Source organism: Octopus sinensis, linkage group LG18 (genome assembly GCF_006345805.1).
Source record: "Octopus sinensis linkage group LG18, ASM634580v1, whole genome shotgun sequence".
NCBI classification, from domain to species: Eukaryota; Metazoa; Mollusca; class Cephalopoda; order Octopoda; family Octopodidae; genus Octopus; species Octopus sinensis.
In genome coordinates, this window is record NC_043014.1 from 48,277,729 (window position 1) to 48,304,820 (window position 27,092).

Below are 27,092 nucleotides of genomic sequence, written 5' to 3' on the forward strand. Positions count from 1 at the left end.
AAAAACTGATGTTTTGAATTTGCTGTAGAAAGAGTTGTATGTTTGTATGTGTGTCATCCCAGAATCCAAAGGGGTGGCAAATGGAAAAAATTGGGAGACCTTGAAATAAACTAATCTAAATAATTTGTCTATTCTCAGCTCCATGAAGACTTCAGTGCAAGAAGATACATCAACCACCAACTTGTATATTGTTATAATAAATGTTATGGCTGTCCTGTAAAAATGTTGTACAAAGATTTATCGGTTAGTACCACTTTCTTTACTACTTGTGTTCTTTGTTGTCTCTGGTTGTTGTTGTTGTTGTTACTACTGCTGCTAATTTTTTTCCTTTTAATCCTCCCCTTCAAACACCCATATACTCTCTTTTACTCTTTTACTTGTTTCAGTCATTTTGACTGCGGCCATGCTGGAGCACCGCCTTTAATCGAGCAACTCGACCCCAGGACTTATTCTTTGTAAGCCCAGTACTTATTCTATCGGTCTGTTTTGCCGAACCGCTAAGTGACGGGGACATAAACACACCAGCATCGGTTGTGAAGCAATGCTAGGGGGACAAACACAGACACACAAACATACATGCACACATATATATACATATATACGACGGGCTTCTTTCAGTTTCCGTCTACCAAATCCACTCACAAGGCTTTGGTCAGCCTGGGACTATAGTAGAAGACACTTGCCCAAGGTGCCACGCAGTGGGACTGAACCCAGAACCATGTGGTTGGTAAGCAAGCTACTTACCACACAGCCACTCCTGCACCTATATGTTAAAATCAACAGGAGCAACCATCATTATTATTTCATCAACCTCGAAAGGGTGAAAGGTTAATTTTCAGCTTTCAGGGTTGATGAAATAAGTACCAGATTAGCACTGGGATCAACATCATCGGCTAATACCGTCTGCTAAAGAATTTCAATCCTTGTGCCTATAGCAGAAAAGATCATCATCATTATTATTATTATTATTGTTGTTCCTCCTCAATTCTTCTGAAAGAATGTTGACTGGTATAGTCATACCTACTGAAGACTTTTGCTGTTGTCTGTTAAAGCTACCTTGTGACAAGATCATAGTTGCCGTGCCTAGGTCCCTACAGGAACCACACTAATCCTCTGATATTGGCGTGCTGGCAGAAACGTTAGCATGCCGGATGAAATGCGTAGCCGTATTTTGTCTTCCGCTACGTTCTGAGTTCAAATTCCGCCGAGGTCAACTTTGCCTTTCATTCTTTCAGGGTCTATTAAATAAGTACCAGTTATGCACTGGGGTCGTTATAATCGACTTAATCCGTTTGTCTGTCCTTGTTTGTCCCCTCTGTGTTTAGCCCCTTGTAGGTAGTAAAGAAATAGATATTGGTTGTCGAAATAACCTTTGCCAAGGCCTTTCTAGCAGTGGGTAGGAGTATTATGCCCCTACTTTTGGAGCAAACAGATTTATCTCCCTTATTTCTATAGCTAGTGATAATCTTTTCTACTCTAGGCATAAGACCTGAAATTTTTGGGGATGGGGCCAGCCGATTAGATTGACCCCAGTACACAACTTGTACTTAATTTATCAACCCCAAAAGGATGAAGGGCAAAGTCAACCTCGGTGGAATTTGCACTCAGAATGTAACAGCAGAGAAAATACCACTGGGCATTTCGTCCGACGTGCTAACGTTTCTGCCAGCTTGCCACCTTTAGTGATAACGTTGGCATCCTTCCACTCCTGACTCCTTACTTATGTGATGAAGTACTTTAGTGCAGAAGTAACCTCTCTCCTTCAGAATCTCTGCTGGAATATTGTCTGATCCAGTATCTTTTATTTGTTTTAGTCATTAGACTGTGACCATGATTGGGCACTGCCTTGAATTTTTATTTGTATATATCGATCCCAGTACTTTTTATTTTTTTTAAAGCCTAGTACTTATTATATCGGTCACTTTTGCTGATTTGTTGAACCACTAAGTTACAGGGATGACACCAAACCAAAATCAGTTGTGAAACAACAGGCTTATTTCAGTTTCTGTCTACCAAATACACTGACAAGGCTTTGGTTGGCCTGAGGCTGTAGTAGAAGACACTTGCCCAAGGTGCAATGCAGTGGGACTGAACTCAGAACCATGTATTTGCAAAGCAAGCTTCTTATTGCTTTATTGCTCAGAAGGGGCTAAACAGAGAGGGGACAAACAAGGACAGACATAGGTATTAAGTCGATTACATCGACCCCAGTGCGTAACTGCTACTTATTTAATCGACCCCGAAAGGATGAAAGGCAAAGTTGACCTCGGCGGAATTTGAACTCAGAACGTAACGGCAGACGAAATACCTATTTATTTACTACTCAAAAGGGGCTAAACACAGAGAGGACAAACAAGGACAGACAAACGGATTAAGTCGATTACATCGACCCCAGTGCGTAACTGCTACTTATTTAATCGACCCCGAAAGGATGAAAGGCAAAGTTGACCTCGGCGGAATTTGGACTCAGAACGTAACAGCAGACGAAATACCGATAAACATTTCGATCGGCATGGTAACGTTTCTGCCAGCTTGCTGCCTTCTTACCACGCAGCCACACCTGTGCCTATCTTCCCTATTTTTTATGGATTTGATGGCTGCACTAAATTCTGTCAAGTGTGGTGATCCATTAACATAGTGGCTGATGAAATATTTCATAAAATTCCTTCGTGAGTGTTGAATCTACAGGCTTAGTCTAGTTTAGGGGCTGGTTGAAATGTTCCCTTCTGTACTCCACTATTGCTTACTGATCTTTCAGCAGAGAAATGCCATTTGGTGAAGTAATTGGTCTCCTGGAACGATTCCTAGAGTCATTAGGTTTTTCCATTATGTCATAGAAATTGTATGTCATATTTGTTTGTATACATCTAACTTTCTTGAGCTTTTGTAATCTGCCATTCAATATTCAAGATATGAAGAGTGAATTGAGCTTCCCTCAAAGAGTTTGCCACTGATTTTTGAGAGAGTCTTGGTAGGAAAGATTGTCTAGAATTGCTCTTTGGGCATTTTGTATGTCATTCAAGAACTTGCCAAATCTGCTGCAGCCTTCATTGACCCTATCTTGGTGGGTTTTACTTCTTGAATCTGATGGCTGTAGCAACAATGTCACAGGCTGAGGTGTGAAACTCACAAAGGGCCATTCGTGTCAGCTCATGAGGCGATGAGTGTTCCTGAATCTCCCTGTTTCACCACCAGATGACAATTCTTACAAATGTTGGGAGTGTGTTCTTGCAGCAATTGAAATTCTTCACATTTTGATACTCTTGGGCACACCTGTTGGCATGTTACAGCGAGGAAGATACACCTGTAGGCATGTTACAGCAATAAAGACACACCTGTTGCCATGTTACAGCAATAAAGACACACCTGTTGGCATGTTACAGTGAGGAAGGCACAGCTGTTGGCATGTTACAGTGAAGAATACACACCCGTCGGCATGTTACAGCGAAGAAGACACACCTGTTGGCATTTTACAGCGAGGTAGACGCACCTGTTGGCATGTTACTGAGAGGAAGACACACCTGTTGGCATGTTACAGTGAAAAAGACACGTGTTGGCATGTTACTATGAGGAATACTCACCTGTTGGCGTGTTACAGCGAGGAAGACACACCTGTTGGCGTGTTACAGCGAGGAAGACACATCTGTTGACATGTTGCAATGGGGAAGACGCATCTTTTGATGTGTTGTAGGGAAGACATATAAGAGTAACAAAATTGTGTTCTTGGTGTGTGTGTGTGTGTGTGTGTGAAAAATAGTTTCTAATTTTGTGTTTTTTTTTAAATTTTCTTTTTTAGGATCATTCCAAACACCTGAATAATTGCGAATACTGGCAGAAAAAATGTAGCAACACAGGTTGTACATGGACAGGTTGTTTACAGGAGAAAGAGCAACATATTGAGACGTGCCCGTTTCAGATAATTAAATGTGAAGATTGTGACTCGTCAATACGGAGAAGTGACAAAACAGTCAGTAATCACCTTTTACTTTCTTCCTTTTTTTTTTTTCTTTTTTTTTAATTAATTATTGTTATATGAGCAGTAAAGGTGCTTGGCCTAGTAGTTAAGCCGTGATGGCAAGGTTGTTGTTTCAATTCCTGGACTGAGTGATGCATTGAGTTTCTGAGCAAAACACTTCATTTCATGTTGCTTCAGTCAGCTCAGCTGTAAATGAGCTAACCCTGTAACAGGCTGGTATCCTGTTCATAGGCAATATTGTGAACTTGGTCACTTAGTTGCTATGGAAACCAAGTTTGCAGCCCTATGAGTCTTAGCGCTCAGGACAGTAATATCCAGGTGATTCAATTTTATTTTACTTTACTTACCTGTCGCTTGGTCTAAAACTACCAGCTGACCTGTCATATGATCTAAAATTACCCAGCTGACCTGTCGTATGGTCTAATACTACCAGCTGACCTGTTGCATGGTCTAACACTACCAGCTGACCTGTCACATGGTCTAAAACGACCAGCTGACCTATCACATGGTCTAACACTACCAGCTGACCTGTCGCTTGGTCTAACACTACCGGCTGACCTGTCACATGGTCTAACATTACCAGGTGACCTGTCACTTGGTCTAAAACTACCCAGCTGACCTGTCATATGGTCTAAAACTACTCAGCTGACCTGTCGCATGGTCTGACACTACCAGCTGACCCGTCGCTTGGTCTAACACTACCAGCTGACCTGTCATATGGTCTAAAACTACTCAGCTGACCTGTCGCATGGTCTGACACTACCAGCTGACCCGTCGCTTGGTCTAACACTACCAGCTGACCTGTTGCATGGTCTAACACTACCAGCTGACCTGTCTCTTGGTCTAACACTACCAGCTGACCTGTCATATGGTCTAAAACTACTCAGCTGACCTGTCGCATGGTCTGACACTACCAGCTGACCCGTCGCTTGGTCTAACACTACCAACTGACCTGTCGCTTGGTCTAACACTACCAGCTGACCTGTCGCTTGGTCTAACATTACCAGCTGACCTGTCGCTTGGTCTAACACTACCAGCTGACCTGTCGCTTGGTCTAACATTACCAGCTGACCTGTTGCATGGTCTAACACTACCAGCTGACCTGTCTCTTGGTCTAACACTACCAGGTGACCTGTCATATGGCCTAACACCACCAGCTGACCTGTCGCTTGGTCTAAAACTACCCAGCTGACCTGTCGCATGGTCTAACACCACCAGCTGACCTGTTGCTTGGTCTAAACCTACCCAGCTGACCTGTCACATGGTCTAACACTACCAGCTGACCTGTCGTATGGTCTAACACTACCAGCGGACTTGTCACATGGTCTAACACTACCAGCCGACCTATCATATGGTCTAACACTACCAGCTGACCTGTTCCTTGGTCTAAAACTACCCAGCTGACCTGTCACATGGTCTAACACTACCAGCTCACCTGTCGCTTGGTCTAACACTACCAGCTCACCTGTCGTATTGTCTAACACTATCAGCTGACTTGTCACATGGTATAACACTACCAGCTGACCTGTCACATGGTATCACTCAGTATCACTACAGACCGCTGTACAGTGGAGACAAGCACAGCTAGAATTAGCAAAAACCCACTTGTTTCATCATTTTCATATCAAAATACTTGTTTTCTGTGAAAAATTATATACCATTTGAAAGATCTGGATGTGAACTTCTCATATAGTTTTAATTAAAATCTGACAGTTACATAACATGTCGGTGTCCCTCAAACACTCTGGTATTTCTATGCATTTACAAAGTTTGTCCTTTGTTGTTGTTTTTTAATGTCTGCTGAATGCTAGTCCTCATTCTAGTTCCGTGTACTGGAGCACTATGACTCAAGTTGTGTTGAAAATCATACAATCAGAAAGAGGAATGTTTTTGTTTTATTTTGATATTAGAAACCGATGGGGTATGTCAGGTAATTGTTATGAAATATAAAAGTTATTATTTTATCATTAATTTTCACTGAGAAAAGAACATATTTTCTTCAAGGTTTTTTATACCATAAGAGAGAAAAATTTCTCATGAATTCAATATGGTCATTGCCGAATCTAGCCACAAGATGGTGAAAAAGCACAAAGTCAAAAATATTTTGATCATATACTTTTTATATATGATTAACACATATTGACAGTATTTGTCACACTGACAGATTCCCACGCAGCGAGAAGTCAAATGGAATATGAATCAAATATTAATTTTGATCCAGATTTTTAAAAAATGGTAAGTAAACATATTTTTATCAAATAATGCACTAAATTGAGATAAATATGTCTTCTAATTAATTAGAATTTGCATATATTGAAAATGTTGTTTATTCACTCTTGCTGTTTAATGTGTGCTGGATGACCTCTGAATTTTACCTTGCAGGTATTTTTGCACAAAGGCGGTGAGCTGGCAGAATCGTTAGCACACTGGGCGAAATGCGTAGCCGTATTTCGTCTGCCGTTACATTCTGAGTTCAAATTCCGCCGAGGTCGACTTTTCCTTTCGTCCTTTCGGGGTCGATAAATTAAGTATCAGTTATGCACTGGGGTCGATGTAATCGACTTAATCTGTCTGTCTCTCCTTGTTTGTCCTCTCTGTGTTTAGCCCCTTGTGGGTAGTAAAGAAATAGGTATTTTTGCACATGTATTTTTGAGATAAAGGACTTGAAATACCTATTACATGGAAGCAGGGCATGCATGAAATAGCAACCAAATCTTTCCTTTATGCGTGATTTCGATGTCACATTTGTTGAAAGCATGCAAAATAACGAAAAAGAAGAAAAAAAAAACCCACGAAACAAAACTCTGTTGCTAGGAAACTCAGACTTCCCCAGTGACCCAACGGGTCATAGGTAATCTAGTAGTTAAATAGAACTGAATAATCGTATTGATAAATACTACTCTTTGTAACAAGACTGTTAGTAACATTTTAGTTAACTTCCAAGCCTAGTCACTGGCTTACTGTTGGCTCATTATTATAAATCTATTATAGAAATGTTAATGTATGTGGTTATGTATTCATGTTTAGCCCCAAAAAGGCTCTGGAATGGTGAATCTTTGAGGAAAACGAATTTCATTTTCGAAATCTGTGTCCTACAGACAACGTCATTCATAAATAATAATAAAAAAAATTTAATTTGCTGCAAGAAATAACTCAACTTTTAGATCAACTATTCTCCCACTTTTTGTCTATCTCCATCAATTTGTCTCTCTATGTATTCATCATGCACTTTGTATATGTATTAATTCTCACTCATAATTTTCCTTTTGTTACCTAATGATCTAACTTTAAGTTTCTTTAAAATTTTTCTAAAATTTTTTCTGGAATAATTGAATCACAAAATTGGATTTAGTACGAAAAAGTACATCAATATACTAAATTTGAAAATTTTCTCTTAATTTAAACATTTTTTAATTTGTGACAGCAGCAGAGATCTCCCTCTCTTTATTGTCTGTCTGTTTCAGTTTTTCTTACTCTCTACAAAAATATATTGCTCATGCTGAGTGTGTGTGTGTTTGTGTGTGTGTGTTTGTTAGTGTGTGTATGCATGTAAGGAATTTCATTAGGGCAATAGGGTAATTTATTTTAGTAGCATAATTTTCTGTTAGTAAATATGATTTTCCTTACATAAACACACATGCACGGGCACATGAATTTGCTTGATGTGGTTGAGGGTTAAAGATTTGAATAAGAAAATTTTTTGTACTTTTTTGTAAGTAAATATGTTTTTTCCTTACACACACAAACGCACACACTTGATGCAGAGAGCGGGTTAAAAATTTTAATAAATTTTGTTGCTGCTTAAATCCAAGGAATGGGCCACCACGTCATCATTCCATAAAATGTATTTTTGAGGAGAAAAATATATAGAAAAACACCAATAATCTTCTTTTTTAATCTTCAAGGCTTCTCCCATTGTTTTTAAGAATGTAGTGCAAAAAAAAAAAAAATTGGCTAATACTGGTATTGAGTGGGTTGGTTTGGTAGTGGCTACAATTAATAAATTTTCTAAAGATTCATTTTTGAATTGGAAAGGATTCTCCCATTATTTTAAGTATGTAGTATATAAAAGAATTTGGGCTAAATGGGTTTGGAAGGCAGGCGAGAGGGAATTCATAAATTTTCAAAAATTGTTTTTCGTAAAAAGCTTCCTCCCGTCATCTGTAAGGCTGTGGTGAAAAAGGAAGTTTGAAAAATTCCTGTCAAAATGGAGAAAATCCAATTTATGTAGGTTTTCTATTCCAAAAGTCTGCTAAAGTTTGTGAAAATTACCCAGCAATGATGGGATACACAGTAGTATATACATATATTTTTAGTACCACTGAAATTTACCTTAAAAGAATTAATTTAGTATCTTAAAGGTAGTGAGCTGGCAGAAACGTTAGCACGCCGGGCAAAATGCTTTGTGGTATTTCGGCCACCGCTGCGTTCTGAGTTCAAATTCTGCCAAAGTCGACTTTGCCTTTCATCCTTTCGGGGTCGATAAATTAAGCACCAGTTATGCACTGGGGTCGATGTAATCGACTTAAACCATTTGTCTCTCCTTGTTTGTCCCCTCTGTGTTTAGCCCTTTGTGGGTAATAAAGAAATAAGGATTATTCTAGTATCTTATTCTCGTTGTTCTTAATACAATAGCTGCTGAGCTTTTTAAGCTCTTGAGGAGTGTGTTCCTTAGTACAGGGCATGACTGGAAGAAATCTCTATCCAATCTTCCTCCCACTAACAAGATTCTCCTACAATCTTACCACTCGAAGGAGGCTCATCAAAAACGTTGGAAAGATGTTACAACATGGATGATCCCAGGTAACTTTTCCCAATTACCCAGGATCAAAGTGCTATTTTCTCATTGAAACAACTCCCAAGGTTGTATCTTCAATCAAGACAACTGCTGCCTTCACACTCTTCCTTGAAAAAGTCATCTTGATTTCACAGGTAAGGTTTTGCTATCTCTTTTTAATTGATTATATTTTTGCACATATTTTCTTTTCTTTAATGTAGGTAATATTTAGCTTTAAATTACTGTTGCCATACTCCATGCTTTGTGCATGTGGTGGTGTGCTATGTTATTGTTTGTGTGAAAGAATGTGTGTCATGATTTTCCTTTCATGCTCCCATCTAGTATAAAATTGAATACTTACGCTGACCAATAAATCAAAATAATATTTTTTGTTTTGAGGAACTTCCACACAAAAGGCTTACCAGGCCTTATCTTAATTCCTCTCTTTTCATTTTTTTATTAGGTTGATTTGGCCTACCATCATCATCATTCAATGTCTGTTGTCCATGCTGACATTGTTTGGACAGTTTGACCGGGGCTGCACCAGACTGCAGTCTGATTTGGCATGGTTTATACGGCTGGATGCCTTTCCACTCTAAGAGTGTAATGAGTGCTTTTACGTGCCACCAGCATGGGTGCCAGTTGTGTGACACCAGTATCTGCCATAACTATGATTTCACTTGGTTTGATGGCTCTTCTTCTCAAGCACAGCATATTGCCTAAGGTTTCAGTCATTTGCCATTGCCTCCATGAGGCCCAGGGCTCAAAAGGTGCTTTTACCTGCCACCAGCCTGGGTGCTAGTTATGTGATACCTGCATCGGCCATGTTGCTTCTGTGAAGCCCAATGAATGTATTTATTCTCAGTATGTATGTGGCTTAATCTTTTATCATGTACATTTATATGTTTCAATTATTTGCTGAAAATGAAATAAATTATCAAGCGAAGGAGCGTAAAAATGAACATGTAGTGTTTCTTATGAGTTCAAATAATAGAACCTGTTTTTACATGTTATTGTGATATACTATTGTTATAATTTAGCATGTTCTGTGATATTTTTTTTCACTTTTCCTGCAGGATCAAAGTGTCAAGTGGCTAAAATCACTAGATGATCCTTCAATGGCACATATATCCCATATGATTGGCACATCACTTGGGACATCTTGTTGGAACCTTTGGACACATTCGGACAGATGGGGCTCTACACATCAGCTAATCATTTGTATCTCAATAACTATAATATAAAATCAAACACATGACCAAAGAAACAAAACAATTTCTCAAAGTACAGCAAAAATAAAAGTAGATCAAATGTAGATTCAGATTATCTAGATGAACAAATAGAATTTCAAACAGAGGAAACGGAACAAGCCAAAAGCAGTGAAAACAGTAGCACACCATCTCCTGGAGAATGTAAGGGATGCATAGAAAAACAAACACACATTCAAAAGGTTGGAAAAGTGGCCCAAAACTTGAGTAAACTAATAAGTAACAATAATAAATATGCATGTCAGGAAGAAAATATGTGATTACATGAGAGGGCAAGAAAAAAAAAATCAAGACAAAATCAAGCATTGAAAGTTTGTATAGGAAAACTAGAATATGATCTCAAAGACAAAAACTCAAGAAATTTTAGAACTGATGGAAAGCAAAACATCCCTAGATATAAAGAGAACTGAAATAAGATCACTGAAGGCAGGTCCAGTTGCCAATCACTGAGAAGAAAGGGAAAACATTTGAAATTGAAAGCAAAATATTTCAAGATTTGACATAAACATTTGGGATTAGATGAATGAAAGAAACTTGAAAATAAGATTAGAGAGTTGGGAAGGAAAGTAAAAGTAATGTAAGCAGAAACGAAAGATTGATGTAGTGTTGAAAACGAATTGGGAATTAAGGCAGAAGTTAAACAAAGTGGAAAACAGATGGTTATTTATTAGAGATAGAGGAACATGCCGTAGATTCTGAAAGGCTGGAATTTAAAGAGGAAACAACAGGGCATGCATACAAAAAGTCTGTTGAAAAATGTGTAATGGAATTATGTAAGGAGATTCCAACTACAAAGGTTGGTAATATGATATTTGTTGTTATCAAATGGATTTTCAAGAAGAACACTGGAGAAAGTGTACACTCTGCTTCAACAGCAAGTATAATGATGGATACGGAACATGTTCTCAGCAAACATCAAGTCAGTGAAGGACTTTCAGAACCCGTATGATGGACATTACATGGGGATAGAGCATAAAAGGATGGCAAAAAGATAGTGGGGCAACAAGTAACACTCGATAGTGGGGAAACTTTGTCCGAGGGATTTTCTAGTGTGGCAGTTGAAGATAGCACCAGACTTGTTGATAATGTAAAAGCTATGATAGAGGAATTGTGTTGGTTGGTTGATGAAGAGAAAATGGTTGACATACAAAAAGAGATGCCAGAGAGAATGTTTGCAGTTTTGTTAGATTGTTCCTGGGTCAACAAATCATTTGACATAGAGCTCAATGAGTATCAGGAGTCGCTTCTTCAGGAGGATCTTGTTGACTTGCAGTTTTTACACAGCACTGCCCACTTTTTTGCTAGGCCTTTCAGATGTTTGTGAGAGTGTATTAAAAGAAATTGTTCATGGTTTAAGTAGGGATGCTTTTACTAAATTTGTCTGGTTCAATTCACGTAGCAAGTCAGTAGGGGCTAAGTATGTTCAAACAGGGAGTGATATGTTGGGGCCAGGCATGGGAGGGAGTATAAAAAAATGGGTGCAAACAGCAATGGGATATTTTCTGTCTTGAACACTTGAAAATCAAATTAAACACCTCAAGTTTTTGAATGAATAGGCTTAATAACTTCTTCTGAGGAGCAACAGGCTGTTTTTCCCACCATGACCACATCAAGCAACTCTTTAGATTTTAAAGAGGACTTGAATCTAAAATTACAAAGTGTACTTCATGGCAATGAAAGCAATGGGGTTAATGCCATCATCAGGGCTCTCAGAATAATCTATTTTGTTGTTACTGGACCTTTCTGGAATATGCTGCACAGTAAAATTTCCCAATCCTGTCCTCGAGGCCCTATTCACTGTATCATTGCTATCCAGTACCCACCGCATATACCTAGATTTTCACCACTCACTATATCCCCCTCCCCTACACTCATGCTTCTTTGGCAAGGCCCTGCCACTTATATTCATTATCTCCATACCTCAAGGGTGTGCCTTGCTACTTGCCATTATCTATCTTGACCATCCCAATTATATTTTGATCCTTGTCCCTTGTGAGTATGCCTGGCATTTTCCCATCATTCTCTCTCCTGCTGTCTCCCATTCTCTCTCTCCACCTGCTCTTCCCTCATGTTGGGTAATCATGTACCTCCTTTACAGCAACACACCTGTTTCTGTCCTCATTTTTCTCTCTTTCTGGCCGGGTAACCATGTGTCTCACCTACAGCAAGACACCTGTTTCTGTCTCTCTGTCTCAACAGAACCTTTCATCATCTGACACAAGATCCCCTCCTCCAATTCCCCTTCCCCTCTCAAAAGATTTTTGTCTTGCAAGTTACTTGGTGACCCTGCTCAAAAAGCATCCAGTCCACACTGGATGCCAAACTGACATCACCTGCCATGTAAAAAGCACTCGGCCAACTCTGCTGGGTGGTTGGTGTTAGGAAGGGCATCCAGCTGTAAAAACCATGCCAAAACAGACACAATAAATCTATGAAAGATATAGTATGTACTTTACCAAGTCTTTTGACAGCATTTAATGAATTCTTTTCCTCCAGTTTAACGGTTCACCATTTTTCGAAATCCACTCAAAACAGACTTTATTGTGCCAGCCTCGCCTGGCCTCCGTGCCGGTGGCATGTAAAAAGCACCATCCGATCGTGGCCGTTTGCCAGCCTCGTCTGGCACGTAAAAAGCACCCACTATACTCATGGAGTGGTTGGCGTTAGGAAGGGCATCCAGCCGTAGAAACATTGCCAGATCAGACTGGGCCTGGTGCAGCCTTCTGGCTTCCCAGACCCCAGTTGCACCGTCCAACCCATGCCAGCATGGAAAGCGGACGCTAAACGATGATGATGATTGTACAATGTTGATCACATTAATTTGGTCTTTGTTTTTAGATCATGCCATTACAACACATAAATTGTTGAGCGTCATTCAGCCATTGTTGTGCTTTTATTTCTTTATTTCAATCAAATTCTTATTTAAAGGTATAAAGAAGCAAAGAGAGAACATGAAAGGCTTTGATTCTTTTGACTAATTATATAGCTTTTATTTGTATATACCTGGTAGATTTCATTTGAAAAACAAAACAAAATGCTTCGGCCCACCTTTTAGGGCAGGTGCAAAAAATATAAGTTAAAGATTTTTGCTGTTGATGATTGTGTAAATTATTTTGATGCATGTGGATTTAACATCTAATTTATTTTTGATCTTTGCAGATTTCAAATGTGTTGGATGAAAATAGATATTAGTAACTCAATAATGGCTGATTGCTTGTAAATCATCATCATTTAGCGTCCGTTTTCCATGCTAGCATGGGTTGGACGGTTCAACTGGGGTCTGGGAAGCTGGAAGGCTTCATCAGGCCCAGTCAGATCTGGCAGTGTTTCTACGGCTGGATGCCCTTCCTAACGCCAACCACTCCGTGATTATAATATATAGATTAAAATGATTATAATATATAGATCTATGATTTCAGCTCTCTAATATTGTTTTTCTCTTTTTCTATGCAGATCTTTTACAGTGGAGAGATGCATTTCCAATTCTTCAAATTTACTGAAATTAATTGTATTAATAATTTTTTGTATTGATTATGCAGGTGTAGAGTAAGGGAATGGCATCTAACAAAGGTGCTCAATATTACCATTTATGAATGGTAGATATATATAAACTGAATTATGGCCATATTTGGCAATGACCATATTGAATTCATGAGAGATTTTTCTTTCTAATGGTATAAAAAAATCTTGAAGAAAATATGTTCTTTGCTAATTGAAAATTAATGATAAAATTTTCAATTTTATATTTCGTAACGATTACCTTACCTATCTCCATCAGTTTTTATATCAAATAAAGCAGAATCGGTCCTCTTTGTGACTATTTTCAACACAACTTGAGTTATGTGCTCCAGCGCATTGAACTGAATCAAGGGCTACTGTTCAACAGTAACAAAAAAAAAAAAAAATCCCGGAAAACTTTGTGACTGGGTGGAAATACCAGGGTGTTTGAGTGACCCTGGCATCATAGGTAAGTGTAGGATTTTAAAAAATGTATTTTGACATGAAAATGGTGAAGCAAAAAAATGGGGTTTTTTGTGTGGTCAAACTGTGAAAGTCATCCCTTCTACTGAGCCCTACAAGGCTGTGGTGAAAAAATCCCTGTCAGACGAAGGAAATCCAACTTACCTGGCTGTCCTGATTTGAAACCCTGCCATTTATACCCATTTTTAACAGATTACTCTTTTACTTGTTTCAGTCATGTGACTGCGGCCATGCTGGAGCACCGCTTTTAGTCGAGCAAATCGACCCCAGGGCTTATTCTTTGTAAGCCTAGTATTTATTCTATCGGTCTTTTTTGCCGAACTGCTAAGTTACAGGGACATGAACACACCAGCATCGGTTGTCAAGTGATGTTGGGGAGACAAACACAGACACACAAACATATACACATACACATACACACATATATATATATATACACACAAATATATACGACGGGCTTCTTTCAGTTTCCGTCTACCAAATGCACTCACAAGGCTTTGGTCTGCGTGAGGCTATAGTAGAAGACACTTGCCCAAGATGCCATGCAGTGGGACTGAACCCGGAACCATGTGGTTGGTAAGCAAGCTACTTACCACACAGCTACTCCTGCTCCTATAAAATTTTATTGAAATGTTCCAAGATATCAGGATATATTTAGTTGGGACCCTTGTGGCCAATTTTTTGCTGCTAATATATTGATCGTTTTTAATTTATTCACATGACTATAAATTTTTTTCATCTTTGTGAAAACCTTGAAATCAATTCTAACCTTTCTGTTGCAGTCACATGCTGAGGAATGTCTAAATAAGATGGTGTCGTGTGATTATTGCCAAAAGGAGTGTGTTCAATCCCAGGTAGGGCCTTCAACATTTTTTTTTTATAATAACAGAAAACAGTTATTTCATTGTTATGTCGATATTGTTGTTACTATCAAAGGTGGCGTGCTGGTAAAATTGTTAGCACACCAGACAAAATGCTTAGTGGTATTTAAATAGTATTTAAGGCAGCGAGCTGGCAGAAACGTTAGCACGCTGGGCAAAATGCTTAGCAGTATCGCATCTGCAGCTACGTTCTGAGTTCAAATTCCACCGAGGTCGACTTTGCCTTTCGTCCTTTCAGGGTCGATTAAATAAGTACCAGTTACGCACTGGGGTCGATATAATCGATTAATCCGTTTGTCTGGCACAAACTGATTAGATTTTGGGATCGATCTGGTACCCGTCAAGGATTCTGGATTATTTTGTCTGTTTTTTTTTACTTAATTTTTGAGAGTGGTCAGGTTCATTTTTAGTATTCTCGTTTGTGAGAGCAGTTGAGTTTATTTGAGATATTCTCATTTTAAAAATCATCTCTGACTAATTGTTGAGAGGGCGTTGGTGTTTGCGCTCTCTGAGTGCTTTTGTTGTTAACCCATTTTAACCTAGGTTAATCCTGTCAAAATTTTGAAGATAGTTATTTAAATAGCGATAAGTTAACCTTTATTGCAGTAAATAAACCAAATACAATGGTTAAATAAATACAACAAGCACTATTTTGCGTCCAGTTTACCTTTATTGCAGCAAACAAACCAAATGCAACTGTCCTCAAATGAGGACAGTGGGTTAATATGGGTTAAGGTGGCGAGCTAGCAGAATTAGTATTTTGTCTGTCACTATGTTCTGTGTTCAAAGTTTGCCACGGTTGAATTTGCCTTTCATCCTTTCTGGGTTGATGAAATAAGTACCAGTTGAGTACTGGGGTTGACATATATGACTCATTCCCCCTACCCTGAAATTGCTGGCCTTGTGCCAAAATCTCAATAATAATAATAAAAATAAAAAATAGCAGAGTGCCATAGTTATCATGTGAAATTGGTTGAAAGATATTTCGGCACCTGGCATGCCTTCCACAAGTTCAAAAATTACATCTCAGTCTACTTCATTTTTTGTTCAGATTATATATGGCACTCTTCTATTTTCTTTTATTTCTGTATAACTTCTGGATATAATCCTAATAATAATTTTAAACCTTGCAGTTGTCTGCTCATTGGAAAGAATGTGCTGAAGTACCAAAAGACTGTTTATTTAAGAATTTTGGATGTAAATTCACAGTAAGTGACTTTTATCTTTGTTTAATTAAAATCTTAATTATTGTCATCACTCTCATCTCTTCTAACACGTTTGACTCATCTTTCTTCAAAATTTATTCCACTTTTTGAAATTTCCAACACAGGCCATCTCTAGTTTCTTCTGGCTCTTGATAAAACCCTTAAACCTTCATGTTTGGTTACAGCTTGTGAATGGCACCAGTTCATAACAACAGCAAAGTCCACCGTGGTCTAAATCAGTGGTTCTCAACCATTTTTTGGCTATGGGCCCCTTTGATTCATATTTTACTCGGGTGGACCATCATAGCCATTTGACGTTTAAAAAACCCTGTTGAACTTTTATAATTAAATATTGTTAGAGATTGTATAAAAATAATTATTAAACTATGTTGTGCATTGCAGAAGCATAACCAATTTATTGCACATAATTTTTTACAACAAAATCTCATATGGACCCCCAAGGGCCATATCGACCCCGGTTTGGAACCACTGGTTTAGAAAGATACTGGGGCTGTCAGCTGTGGAATTAATATCTGATCTATTGACTTGGCATTGCTGAGTTTCGTTCCTTCCATTCAGAGAAGAGAGAGCTACATGAAACACTAGTGTCCCATCCAGGAGTATATTTACTTCTCATCCATTTCAAACTACAACAACTAAAGTTAACAGATCAGCTCATTTGCTTTGGGTAAAGATTAGCATATTTGTTTATTATCGAATTAATGTATATCCATACACATGCCTTTCCTAAAGGGATTGTGCACAGTTTCTGAGATAGTGTCATCTCAACACTAGCATCCCATTCATACCCTGGTTCCTATCCAGGACAAAGGTCAGTAGAGTTATCTTTATATATAAAAGTCAAGTTGTGTGTCTGTCTCCTACGATTTAGATTCCTAACTACTTCCTCATTTTGCGGTGCAGTTTAACCAAAACCGGGTATCTTATAGTCATGATTCATATCGAGCCCTTCTGGGTATTAGCGCGCGTCTACGATGAGTCTACGATTTAAAAAAAATTTACCATAATTTTTTTCGCTATTATATAAGGGAAGTAACTCTCTAAAAATGTCTATGATGAGTCAACGATTAAAAAAAAAAATTAACATCATTTTTTTTCCATTTTTGATGCATTTTTTTGCTATTTTTTGGCTATAACTCTCTAAAAATGCGTTTAGTGAGACCGTCTCTAACATGAAAGAGATGTCTTTTACAAGTTTTCTCCAATACAAATGGGAATTGAACTTGTGACCTTATGATTGTGAGCTGAACACCCTAACCACTGAGACACACACCTCCACTTTTACGCTGCTATATTCTTGTCAGTAGTATCTGTTTCAATACCCTGTTCTCTTCCTCTTTGATGCCTTCTTCAACCATTGGATGGCTGCTGTTGGTGTTAAAAGACTGAGCTGTGATTCAGCTGCAGGAGAGAGATGTCAGCAGGGTCGACAGATAACATCAAAAATCCATTATCTTATTGTTGTTGTTGATTCTATTGTTTATTGTTTTTTTTTTGTTTTTTTGTCTATTTTCAGGGCAATGAAACAGAAATGAAGGAACACCAAAATGGCAGCTGTAACACCCATCTTGAAATGATGGCCCGACATATAACCGAAATGGATACCACCATTACGAATCTTAGCCAAGATATAAAAGTTCATAATTCTGTATATCTATCTTCGCTTAACACTCTCACACTTACTAATACAGCATTTGCAGAACCATCATCAACATCTTCAGACATCCGCTTTCATCTGCCTTTTTTTCTTCCCTAGTTTCATTTTCATTTCCGTACCATATTTGTCATTCTTAGTTCGTATATTCCTGGGTCATTCATTTAACAAATGAATGACCTAGAAATAAACAAACTAAGTATTTTTTGTTGTACCTTAGGAGGGTCGTTATGCTCCCTCTCTCTCTCTCTCTCTCTCTCTCTCACTCACTCACTCTCACTCACTCACTCACTCACTCACTCACTCACTCACTCACTCACTCACTCACTCCACTCACTCCACTCCCTCACTCCACTCCACTCACTCACTCCACTCACTCACTCACTCACTCCACTCACTCCACTCACTCACTCCTCACTCCTCACTCACTCACTCACTCACTCACTCACTCCTCACTCACTCCTCACTCACTCACTCACTCACTCACTCACTCACTCCTCACTCACTCACTCACTCACTCACTCACTCACTCACTCCTCACTCACTCACTCACTCACTCACTCCTCACTCACTCACTCACTCACTCCATCTACCAAATCCACTCACAAGGCTTTGGTCGGCCTGTGGCTTTAGTAGAAGACACTTGTCCAAGGTACCACGCAGTGGGGCTGAACCTGGAACCATGTGGTTGGGAAGTAAGCTTCTTACCACACAGCCTTACCTGGCTGAAGGAAGTTAGTTTAAGGCAATTACTTATGTAAGACACCTGGTGGTCCATATCGAAATTTGTGGTCGAGACAATGGAATTTACCATGCTACGCCAGACTTCACGGTCCATCATGGCATTACGGAGGTCCTTTTGCTGGATGCCTGTATCCCTGGAGATTACATCAGGGTAGGAGAGTGTGCGCCCTCTGGTATTGCGAGTAGATGGCTTCCAGAGGAGAAGAGTAGAAATTGCCTCGTTTTCAGCTCTACAACAATGTCCAGCAAACTGGACTCTCCTACCTTTCACAAGAGATGATACAGGTGGTAGTTTCCCATATATTTGCATTTTGGTTGGATGGCGCTTCCATGAGAAATTTTGAGCTCTCCTAAGGAGGCGAGTGTAGGTTCCATCCAACCGCCTCTCAAGCTTCTTTGATAACGTCCAGGTTTCTGAGCCATATAGTAGAATTGGTTCGACTGTGGCTTTGAAGATTTCAAGTTTGAAGTCTCTACTTAGATTTGATGACCAGATCTTATGCATCTGCTTTCCATGCTGGCATGGGTTGGATGGTTTGACTGAGGGCTGGCAAGCCAGAAGGCTGCACCAGGCTCCAATCTGATCTGGCAAAGTTTCCACAGCTGGGTGCCCTTCCTAACGCCAACCACTACGAGAGTTCAGTGGGTGCTTTTTATGTGCCACCAGTACAAGGACCAGTCAGGCAGTACTGGCATCAACTACGCTTGAATGGTACTTTTTATGTACCACTGGCACAGGAGCCAGTCATGCGGCACTGGCAACGACCATGCTCGAATGGTACCTTTTACGTGTCACCGGCACGGGACCAGTCAGCCAGCACTGGGATTGACCACGTTCGAATGATGCTTTTTACATGCCACCGGCACAAAATTCTAACTGAAAATATTTCCGTCTTATTGAAAAGATCCAAAGAATTCCTGAATCACTGTGTATGTTGACATTTTGCCAACACCTAAGTGAGATAGTTGAATGTTCCAGTGTTGAGATAAGATAATTTGGTCCTGTTTCCTCGTTAAACTGTCTAATTGTAATGTTTCTTCATATTTTCAGGATTATTCCCGTACTTGTCAGCGTCTGGAAAACTTAGACAAAGTGATGGCTCGGACAGAAGAAGATATAAAATCTGTAGAATTCAAATTCTCTTCTATAGAAACTGAGTTTCAAAAATATTCTAACACAAACTTTGAAAATAAGAAAAAATTTGTGAATTTGACAGAAAAGTTAATAGTATTGGATCAAGATTTACAACGACTGAAAGAAGGAACTGACAAACAAGTACAAATTCTAAAAAGTAAAGAATCCATAACTGACATGACCACAATCCAAAACCTTAGTACTCTTATTGGTGAGTTCTTGGAATGACCGGCTTTTTGCATTTTCTACTTTATTAATACTTTCTGCATTTCATTTCTGTGTGTGGGGGTTGTTGTTGTTGTTTGTTCCTTCTCGAGCCATGTCTGGCTCATAAGGGCCGGTTTCCTTGGCGTATAGGTTCTCCACCTGGACGGGACACCGGTCTGTCGCAGGTGAGCTGCAAGATGCAGGAGGAAAGAGTGAGAGAAAGTTGTGGCGAAAGAGTCAGCAGAAGTTCGCCATTACCTTCTGCCGGAGCCACGTGGTGCTTAGGTGTTTCGCTCATAAGCACACACATCACCCAGTCAGAGATTCGATCCCATGATCCCTCGACCGTGAGTCCGCTGCTCTAACCACTAGGCCATGTGCCTCCACACATGTGTGTGGGTGTGTGTGCATGTCAGAGTGCGAGTGTGAACAAATGGGTCGGGGCGGAAGTCAGAATGACTAGGTTGGGGCAGAGGTGGGCAACAAGTATGTTTGGGGATGGGGGCAGTGATGACTGGGTTTGCTGGTAGAAGCAGGCAACAACTGGGTTCAGGGTGGAAGTGAGCAAAGAGGGTGGGGGACAGCTGGGTTCAGTGGGGCAGAAGCAGGTACAACTGGGTTCAGGGCAGAAGCGAGCAAAGAGGGTGGGGGACAGCTGGGTTCAGTGGGGCAGAAGCAGGTACAACTGGGTTCAGGGCGGAAGTGAGCAAAGAGGGTGGGGGACAGCTGGGTTCAGTGGGGCAGAAGCAGGTACAACTGGGTTCAGGGCGGAAGGGAGCAAAGAGGGTGGGGGACAGCTGGGTTCAGTGGGGCAGAAGCAGGTACGACTGTGTTTGAGGTTTGTGAGAGAGGTAGAGTGTGTGTGTGTGTGCAAAAGGCAACCATGTCAACAAATGTATTTTAATGTTTTTCTAGATCAACTCCTGACCCAAGTCACATCAATCGATCGACAAATTGGTCTCCACGACATGAGAATTGAAGAAATGAATTCCAAGTTGACTTCAGTGACACATCCAAATTACGACGCTGAAGTCCTCATGAAAATTAGCAACTATTCCCGATGGAAATCAGCACTGAAAACATCAAAGACCTCTTTCATATATAGTGAGCCATTTTATAGTAGTAAGTATGGTTATAAAATGTGTGCCAAAGTCTATCTAAATGGTGATGGAATAGGGAAAGGAACACATCTATCTTTTTATTTCACAATAATGAAAGGAGAATACGACAACATCCTTACATGGCCTTTCAAGCACAAAGTTACGCTTACTGTACTTGATCAATTTGGTGGAGATAAAAATTATAGTGACAGATTCCTACCTGATCCAAACAGCAAAAGCTTTCATAAACCATCAAGTGACTATAACATAGCAACTGGTTGTCCTGACTTTATTCCACAGACAGAAGTTGAGTCTTATCCCTTCATGAAAGATGACACTATTTTCCTAAAGGCCTCCGTCGACACGACTAATCTTCGCTAGCAAACGGCTTCGACATCTTGCTAGACAGACAAACGAAGTTCTTTATTGTTCGGAGTGCAGCAAAGAGAAAAAAAAAAACAGAAAAAAATCCTTTGATAGCAAGCAAGCAAAACGAATGTCTCTCTTAACGAGACCGCTATTCTTCACTGCTTTCGGTTTATTTATTTTTTTTTTTCCTCCTAAATTTTTTTTTTTTTGGTTTGTTTTTCAACTATCACATGTTATTTAACTGAAACTACTCGTAATAATATATTTTGCCGTATTACTATACAAAACTAATTAAAATACCTCCATAATTACGTCATCAACTAATTAATTAAAACCCCCCGCCCCCACCCCTCTAATCTCTAACACTGGGACATTCACAGCTTCTGGAATAAAACCTTAACACTTTTTTCTTTGTTACTAATATTCCTTAATATATTTAATATTTATAATGTATATATGATTAATATAGTGTGTGCATCTATATATATAATAATATATATGTATTATATATATCTATATATATAATATTCCACTATCATATCTACTAATTCTATATTAACATAGCCACTGATTAAAGATTATCAAAATCAACTTAATCGAACCATTTGAACTCTATTGCAATGCTATTAATGTTTTTGTAATTCTCCTTTTGTGTAGCACACACTCGCGTGTGCACACACACACATAGATGCACACACACACACACACACACACCACATAAATACATTCTGCACACATCCGGTTTCCCATTTTCTGCTAAACCCTTTTCCATTCGTGCTGCTGCTGCTGTTGTTGTTAAGCAACAAGATGGGTAAAGGTGATTAGGTGATGGTCTAGGGCTTAGGGACAGAAGACCCCCCAGACCTTGGAAAAGGGGAAAAAAATAATAACTTTGGTCGTCTTGTTGTAGTCGAGGGCTCTGCTTTGAAGCCCGACACCACTGGGAGGTGGCCCTTGAAGTCGCTGGAAATGGAGATCTCCAGGTCCGAATTCTTAAACGGCTGCTGCTGCTCTGTGATGATAAATGATCTCCAACTCTTGTCGCAGGACTCCCCAGAATGACTAATGGACAACACCTGCTATTAGTAAGTTCAACGTGGAGTCGAGTGCGTTTATGTCTGTTTTGAGTTGTTTTGTGAGAAATTGAAGTCGAACGACATGGATATGCACTTGTGGTGATCGTGATATTAATTGATATTAATTTAGGTCGAATAAAATAATTACGATGACATCCCTCTGAAGTGAATGCAAAAAGAAAAAGAAAAAAAACTTTTTATTTTTTTATTTTAATATTTATTTTCAAGTTTATTACATTAAGTAATTACATGAAAGTAATTACATGAAAGATTGAATAAATGTGTTTGTGTGTGTGTGTGTGTGAGTGCTAATTAATTGATGAAGGAATCAGTTAATATTCAACAGGGTGGGTGTAGACATGGTAGTGTGACCAAAACTTTATTTTGTTACCTCATAGTTTTGAGTTTGAACCTGGCCAAAGAAAGGCTTGACTGCACCAATGACTTGTGATGGAAATTTGAAGGACACAAGTTGAGGAATTTTGTGTGTATGTCTGTATATTGGTAAAAAAAAAAAATCACCAACAGATCAGTGGATCTTTAAAAAATGTCCTTTGTTATTTCACTTGATTTGCAAAAACCCCACTCCCTTTAACTACTGAAATCAATAACCCTAGACTGGCTTTGATTACAACTGCATGATAGAACAGAAACTAATGTTAATTAACAACATTAATTGCATAAATATGTATGAAATATGCTAACATTATTTAATCTATCTTTTATTGTTTACTTGATGATGATGATGATGATGTTTCAATTATTGGACTACGGCCATGCTTGAGCAGCACCTCAAAGGGTCTTTGTTGAAAGAAATTGACCCCTGTACTTATTCTATTACTTATGCCAAACTACTAGGTTTTATGGGGACATAAACAAACCCAGACTGGTTGTAAAGTCGTGCTGGGGGACAAACACAGATATACACATATGCTAATATACATATATTTCAGTTTCCTTCTACCAAATCCATTCCCAAGATACCATCCTGGGGTACTGAACACAATGATATGGCTAGGAAGCAAGCCCCTTACATAGCCATGCCTGCTTAAATTCTGTCTTACTGGGATCAACTGAGAGTAAAACCCCTGCAAGTGGTGGGTTTCAATGGTCATGTAGGGAATATTTCCCAATAAACCAAAATTTAAAATATAATAGATAATCAATATCACTTAATATTTACTGTTATGAAAGTACACTATAATTAAGAAGAATGAACAAAATTTAAAAATATATCATTCACCCACAGCAGTGGGTGAATATGTTCTTAAGGTCAACGGAACGTTTTACTGGAGTTTGAAAGGTACTGGGTTCAATTCTATACAGTGATCTTTGATTCAACCATTTCAAAATTGTTAAATCACTTAATATTTACTGTTATGAAAGTACACTGGAATTAAGAAGAATGAACAAAATTTTAAAATATATCATTCACTCACAGCAGTGGGTGAATATGTTCTTAAGGTCAACAGAACGTTTTACTGGAGTTTGAGAGGTACAGGGTTCAATTCTATAGTGACCTGCTATCCACTTTCTATTTCGTTTTCTTAGGGTATTTAACTGATCTAAGATGTTTTTACTGCTGGGAGCTCTGCTCTGCTGATGAGCTTGTTCTCATAGCCAAATCACTTCTAGAACTAGAGAAGAAATTTCAGGCATGGAAGCAAGTTCTGGAACCAAAGGGCCTTAGAGTTAATCAAGCAAAAATTGAAATCTTAGTGAGTAGGAAAGTGGACAAATTACAAACCCCCTCAGGTAGATGCCCTATTTAATCTGTTGAAAAGGTGTAGATAGAAACTCCATAAGATGTACCCGGTATAAGCTTGTGTGTGTGGTAGATGCACAGGTGCAATAAACACCTCAAATGTACAGAAATTAGACTCCAGTGGGGGTAGCTAGAGGTAGTTGGTAGCTTCCAGAGGTGGATTCTCCAAGAGTGTAGCTGCAAGAATAAGAATAGGATGGACAAAGTTTAGAGAGCGCCTACCTCTGTTGGTAACAAAGGGCTTCTCCCTCAGAGTGAAAGGCAGACTGTATGATGCCTGTATGCGAACAGCTATGCTACATGGCAGTGAAACATGGGCGGAGACCAACGAGGACATGCATAGGCTTGAAAAAAAAAATGAAGCTAGTATGTGCAGTGTCAGCGTACATGTATGACTAAGTGTAAGCATTTTGAGAGGAAAGATGGGAATAAGAGGCACCAGATGTGGTGTGCAAGAGAGACGACTGCATTGGTATGGTCATGTGATGCGCTTGGATGAGGACAGCTGTGTAAAGAAGTGCTGGTCTCTGGAGGTTAACTTGTGGAAGAGGTCGACCCAGGAAAACATGGGACGAGGTGGTGAAGCATGATTTTCGAATGTTGGGCCTTACAGGAGTGATGACAAACGACTGAGAACTCGGGCAATAAGCTGTGCGTGAGAAAACTCGTCAGGCCAAGTGAAGTTATAGTCATGATTGCTGCTGGGGCCTTGTAAAAGGCACCTGTGAATCATCGTGGTCGATGCTGGGCACCTGTGCTTCATAGTTGTGGTCGTCAATGGTGCTATGCGTATTGGCACCTGGGACTCGTGGTTGTTGGTGGTGCCATGCAAATGGCACCCATAGTTCATAGTGATGGTTGCCATTAGGAAGGGCATCCAGCTACAGAAACCATGCCAGATCAGACTGGAACATGGTGCAGTTCACTGATTCATCAGCTCCAGTCAAACCATTTAACCCATGGGGAGCGGACATTAAATGATGATGATTTGAACACATATTGAACTGTTCATTAAAACAAATATTTTGAAAAAAAAAAATCCTGTCTAAAAATATCAAACATAAAAATAGTTACAATTTTTGCGATTTTATATTAATTTTTATTACTCTGTTTATGTATCAAAATATGTAATGCTAAAAACATTAAAATTTAAAATTTCACTAATTAAAAAACTAAGTAGTTATTTATCTAATTAAAATATAGCAGTATTTTATAACGATTGTTCAAAAATAAATCCTTTGTTATTTTTAGGTACAAACAAAATTTCTAAGTTTGAGCAAAATCTGTATTTAAAATATATTTACAATAATATCATGTTTGCAATTATAAAGGTAAATATTATAATAATAGAAGTGTTGCCTGCAAAAAAGTTGACTACAATGAAAATTGTAGGGGCAGAATCCTAGAATATTCTTATGTATGAACCTGGGTAGGTTGATTCCACCAACCACAGTGCTCAACTAGTACTTACGAGGGAATACTGCTAAGTTCCTGGTTTTGGCTAAAAGAAATTACAGGAAGATCTGTTAATTGTCATTTTATTCTTTTACTTGTTTCAGTCATTTGACTGTGGCCATGCTGGAGCACCGCCTTTAGTCGAGCAAATCGACCCCAGGACTTATTCTTTGTAAGCCTAGTACTTATTCTATCGGCCTCTTTTGCCGAACCGTTAAGTTATGGGCACACCAGCATCGGTTGTCAAGCGATGTTGGGGGACAAATACAGACACACAAGCATATACACACATACATGTGTGTGTATATATATATATATATAGCGTTGGGCCTCACTGAGGCAATGGCGAAGGACCGAGATCTCTAGAGATGTGCTGCAAAGACCCAGGATGCTTCCGGCACCAGTTCTGCATAGCCCCTGCCCATTCAGAGTACCTTGGGTCCCAGAACATCTCGTTGTGCTTGAGGAGACCTGTTGAGTCAAGTGCATGTACATGAACATCGAAACAAATATCAATGGAAATAGTAGTTGTGATACCTGTGCCGGTGGCACATAAAAAGCACCATCCAAACGTGGCCGTTGCCAGCGCCGCCTTGACTGGCTTCTGTGCCGGTGGCACATAAAAAGCTCCATCCAAATGTGGCCGATGCCAGCGCCGCCTTGACTGGCTTCCGTGCTGGTGGCACGTTAAAAGCACCAACCAATCGTGGCCGATGCCAGACCCCCCGTGACACCTGTGCAGGTGGCACGTAAAAAGCACCCACTACACTCGCGGATTGGTTGGCGTTAGGAAGGGCATCCAGCTGTAGAAACACTGCCAGATCAGACTGGAGCCTGGTGCAGCCCCAGTCGAACCGTCCAACTCGTGCTAGCGCAGAAAACGGACGTTTAACGATGATGATGATATATATATATATATATATATACAATGGGCTTCTTTCAGTTTCCGTCTACCAAGTCCAATCACAAGCCTTTGGTCGGCCCAAGGCTATAGTAGAAGACACTTGCCCAAGGTGCCACGCAGTTGGACTGAACCCGGAACCATGTGGCTGGTAAGCAAGCTACTTACCACACAGCCATTCCTGCACCTATTGAACACATTCCTCTCACAGATTCACACACACACTTATTGCAGTGGTCCTTCCGTTTTTCTAAGTCCTGTAAAAGAACTTAGAAGGTTGGGCCAACAAACAGGGCTTTCGTGATACCCTTAAAACCAGGAACTTTTCAGCATCCCCTTGTATTTTATTGAACCTAAAACAGATGAAAAACAATGTTGACCTCAGCTGATTTGGAACTCAGAATGTGAAGACAGGTGATATGCTGCTAAGCATTTTACCTGGTGTGCTACTGGTTCTGCCATATCCAACCTTCAATATTGAATTCTAACAAGCAGAAAGCCATGTTTTAAGGGAAGAAGAGTATAAGTTGAATACATCAACTCCCTAATACTTGAATGGTACCTACTTTATCATCAC

At 39.5% G+C, this 27,092-nt stretch overlaps 1 protein-coding gene and 1 long non-coding RNA gene across 4 annotated transcripts in view; both read left to right on the plus strand.

Annotated features, from left to right (window-relative positions):
- Positions 1-21,725, plus strand: part of LOC115221196 (TNF receptor-associated factor 3) — a 47,670-nt gene extending 25,945 nt beyond the window's left edge. The window contains exons 3-9 of one of the 2 annotated variants that reach the window (XM_029791350.2): positions 139-243; positions 3,797-3,967; positions 14,785-14,856; positions 16,017-16,091; positions 17,626-17,757; positions 19,559-19,853; positions 20,765-21,725. In XM_029791350.2, the coding sequence (XP_029647210.1) occupies positions 139-243; positions 3,797-3,967; positions 14,785-14,856; positions 16,017-16,091; positions 17,626-17,757; positions 19,559-19,853; positions 20,765-21,330 (1,416 nt within the window). In that variant the 3' untranslated portion in view covers positions 21,331-21,725. The remainder of the gene's footprint in view (positions 1-138; positions 244-3,796; positions 3,968-14,784; positions 14,857-16,016; positions 16,092-17,625; positions 17,758-19,558; positions 19,854-20,764) is intronic. The other variant, XM_036511011.1, reaches the window with a different exon arrangement.
- LOC118767057 lies at positions 4,718-7,541 on the plus strand. Of its 2 annotated transcripts, none has more exons than XR_005002948.1 (3): positions 4,718-5,103; positions 5,134-6,358; positions 6,606-7,541. It is a non-coding gene; the product is annotated as an uncharacterized LOC118767057 (long non-coding RNA). The 2 variants fall into 2 exon arrangements; XR_005002949.1 differs by having other exon boundaries at positions 4,718-4,908; positions 5,044-6,358.
- Positions 21,726-27,092: the final 5,367 nt, after the last annotated feature.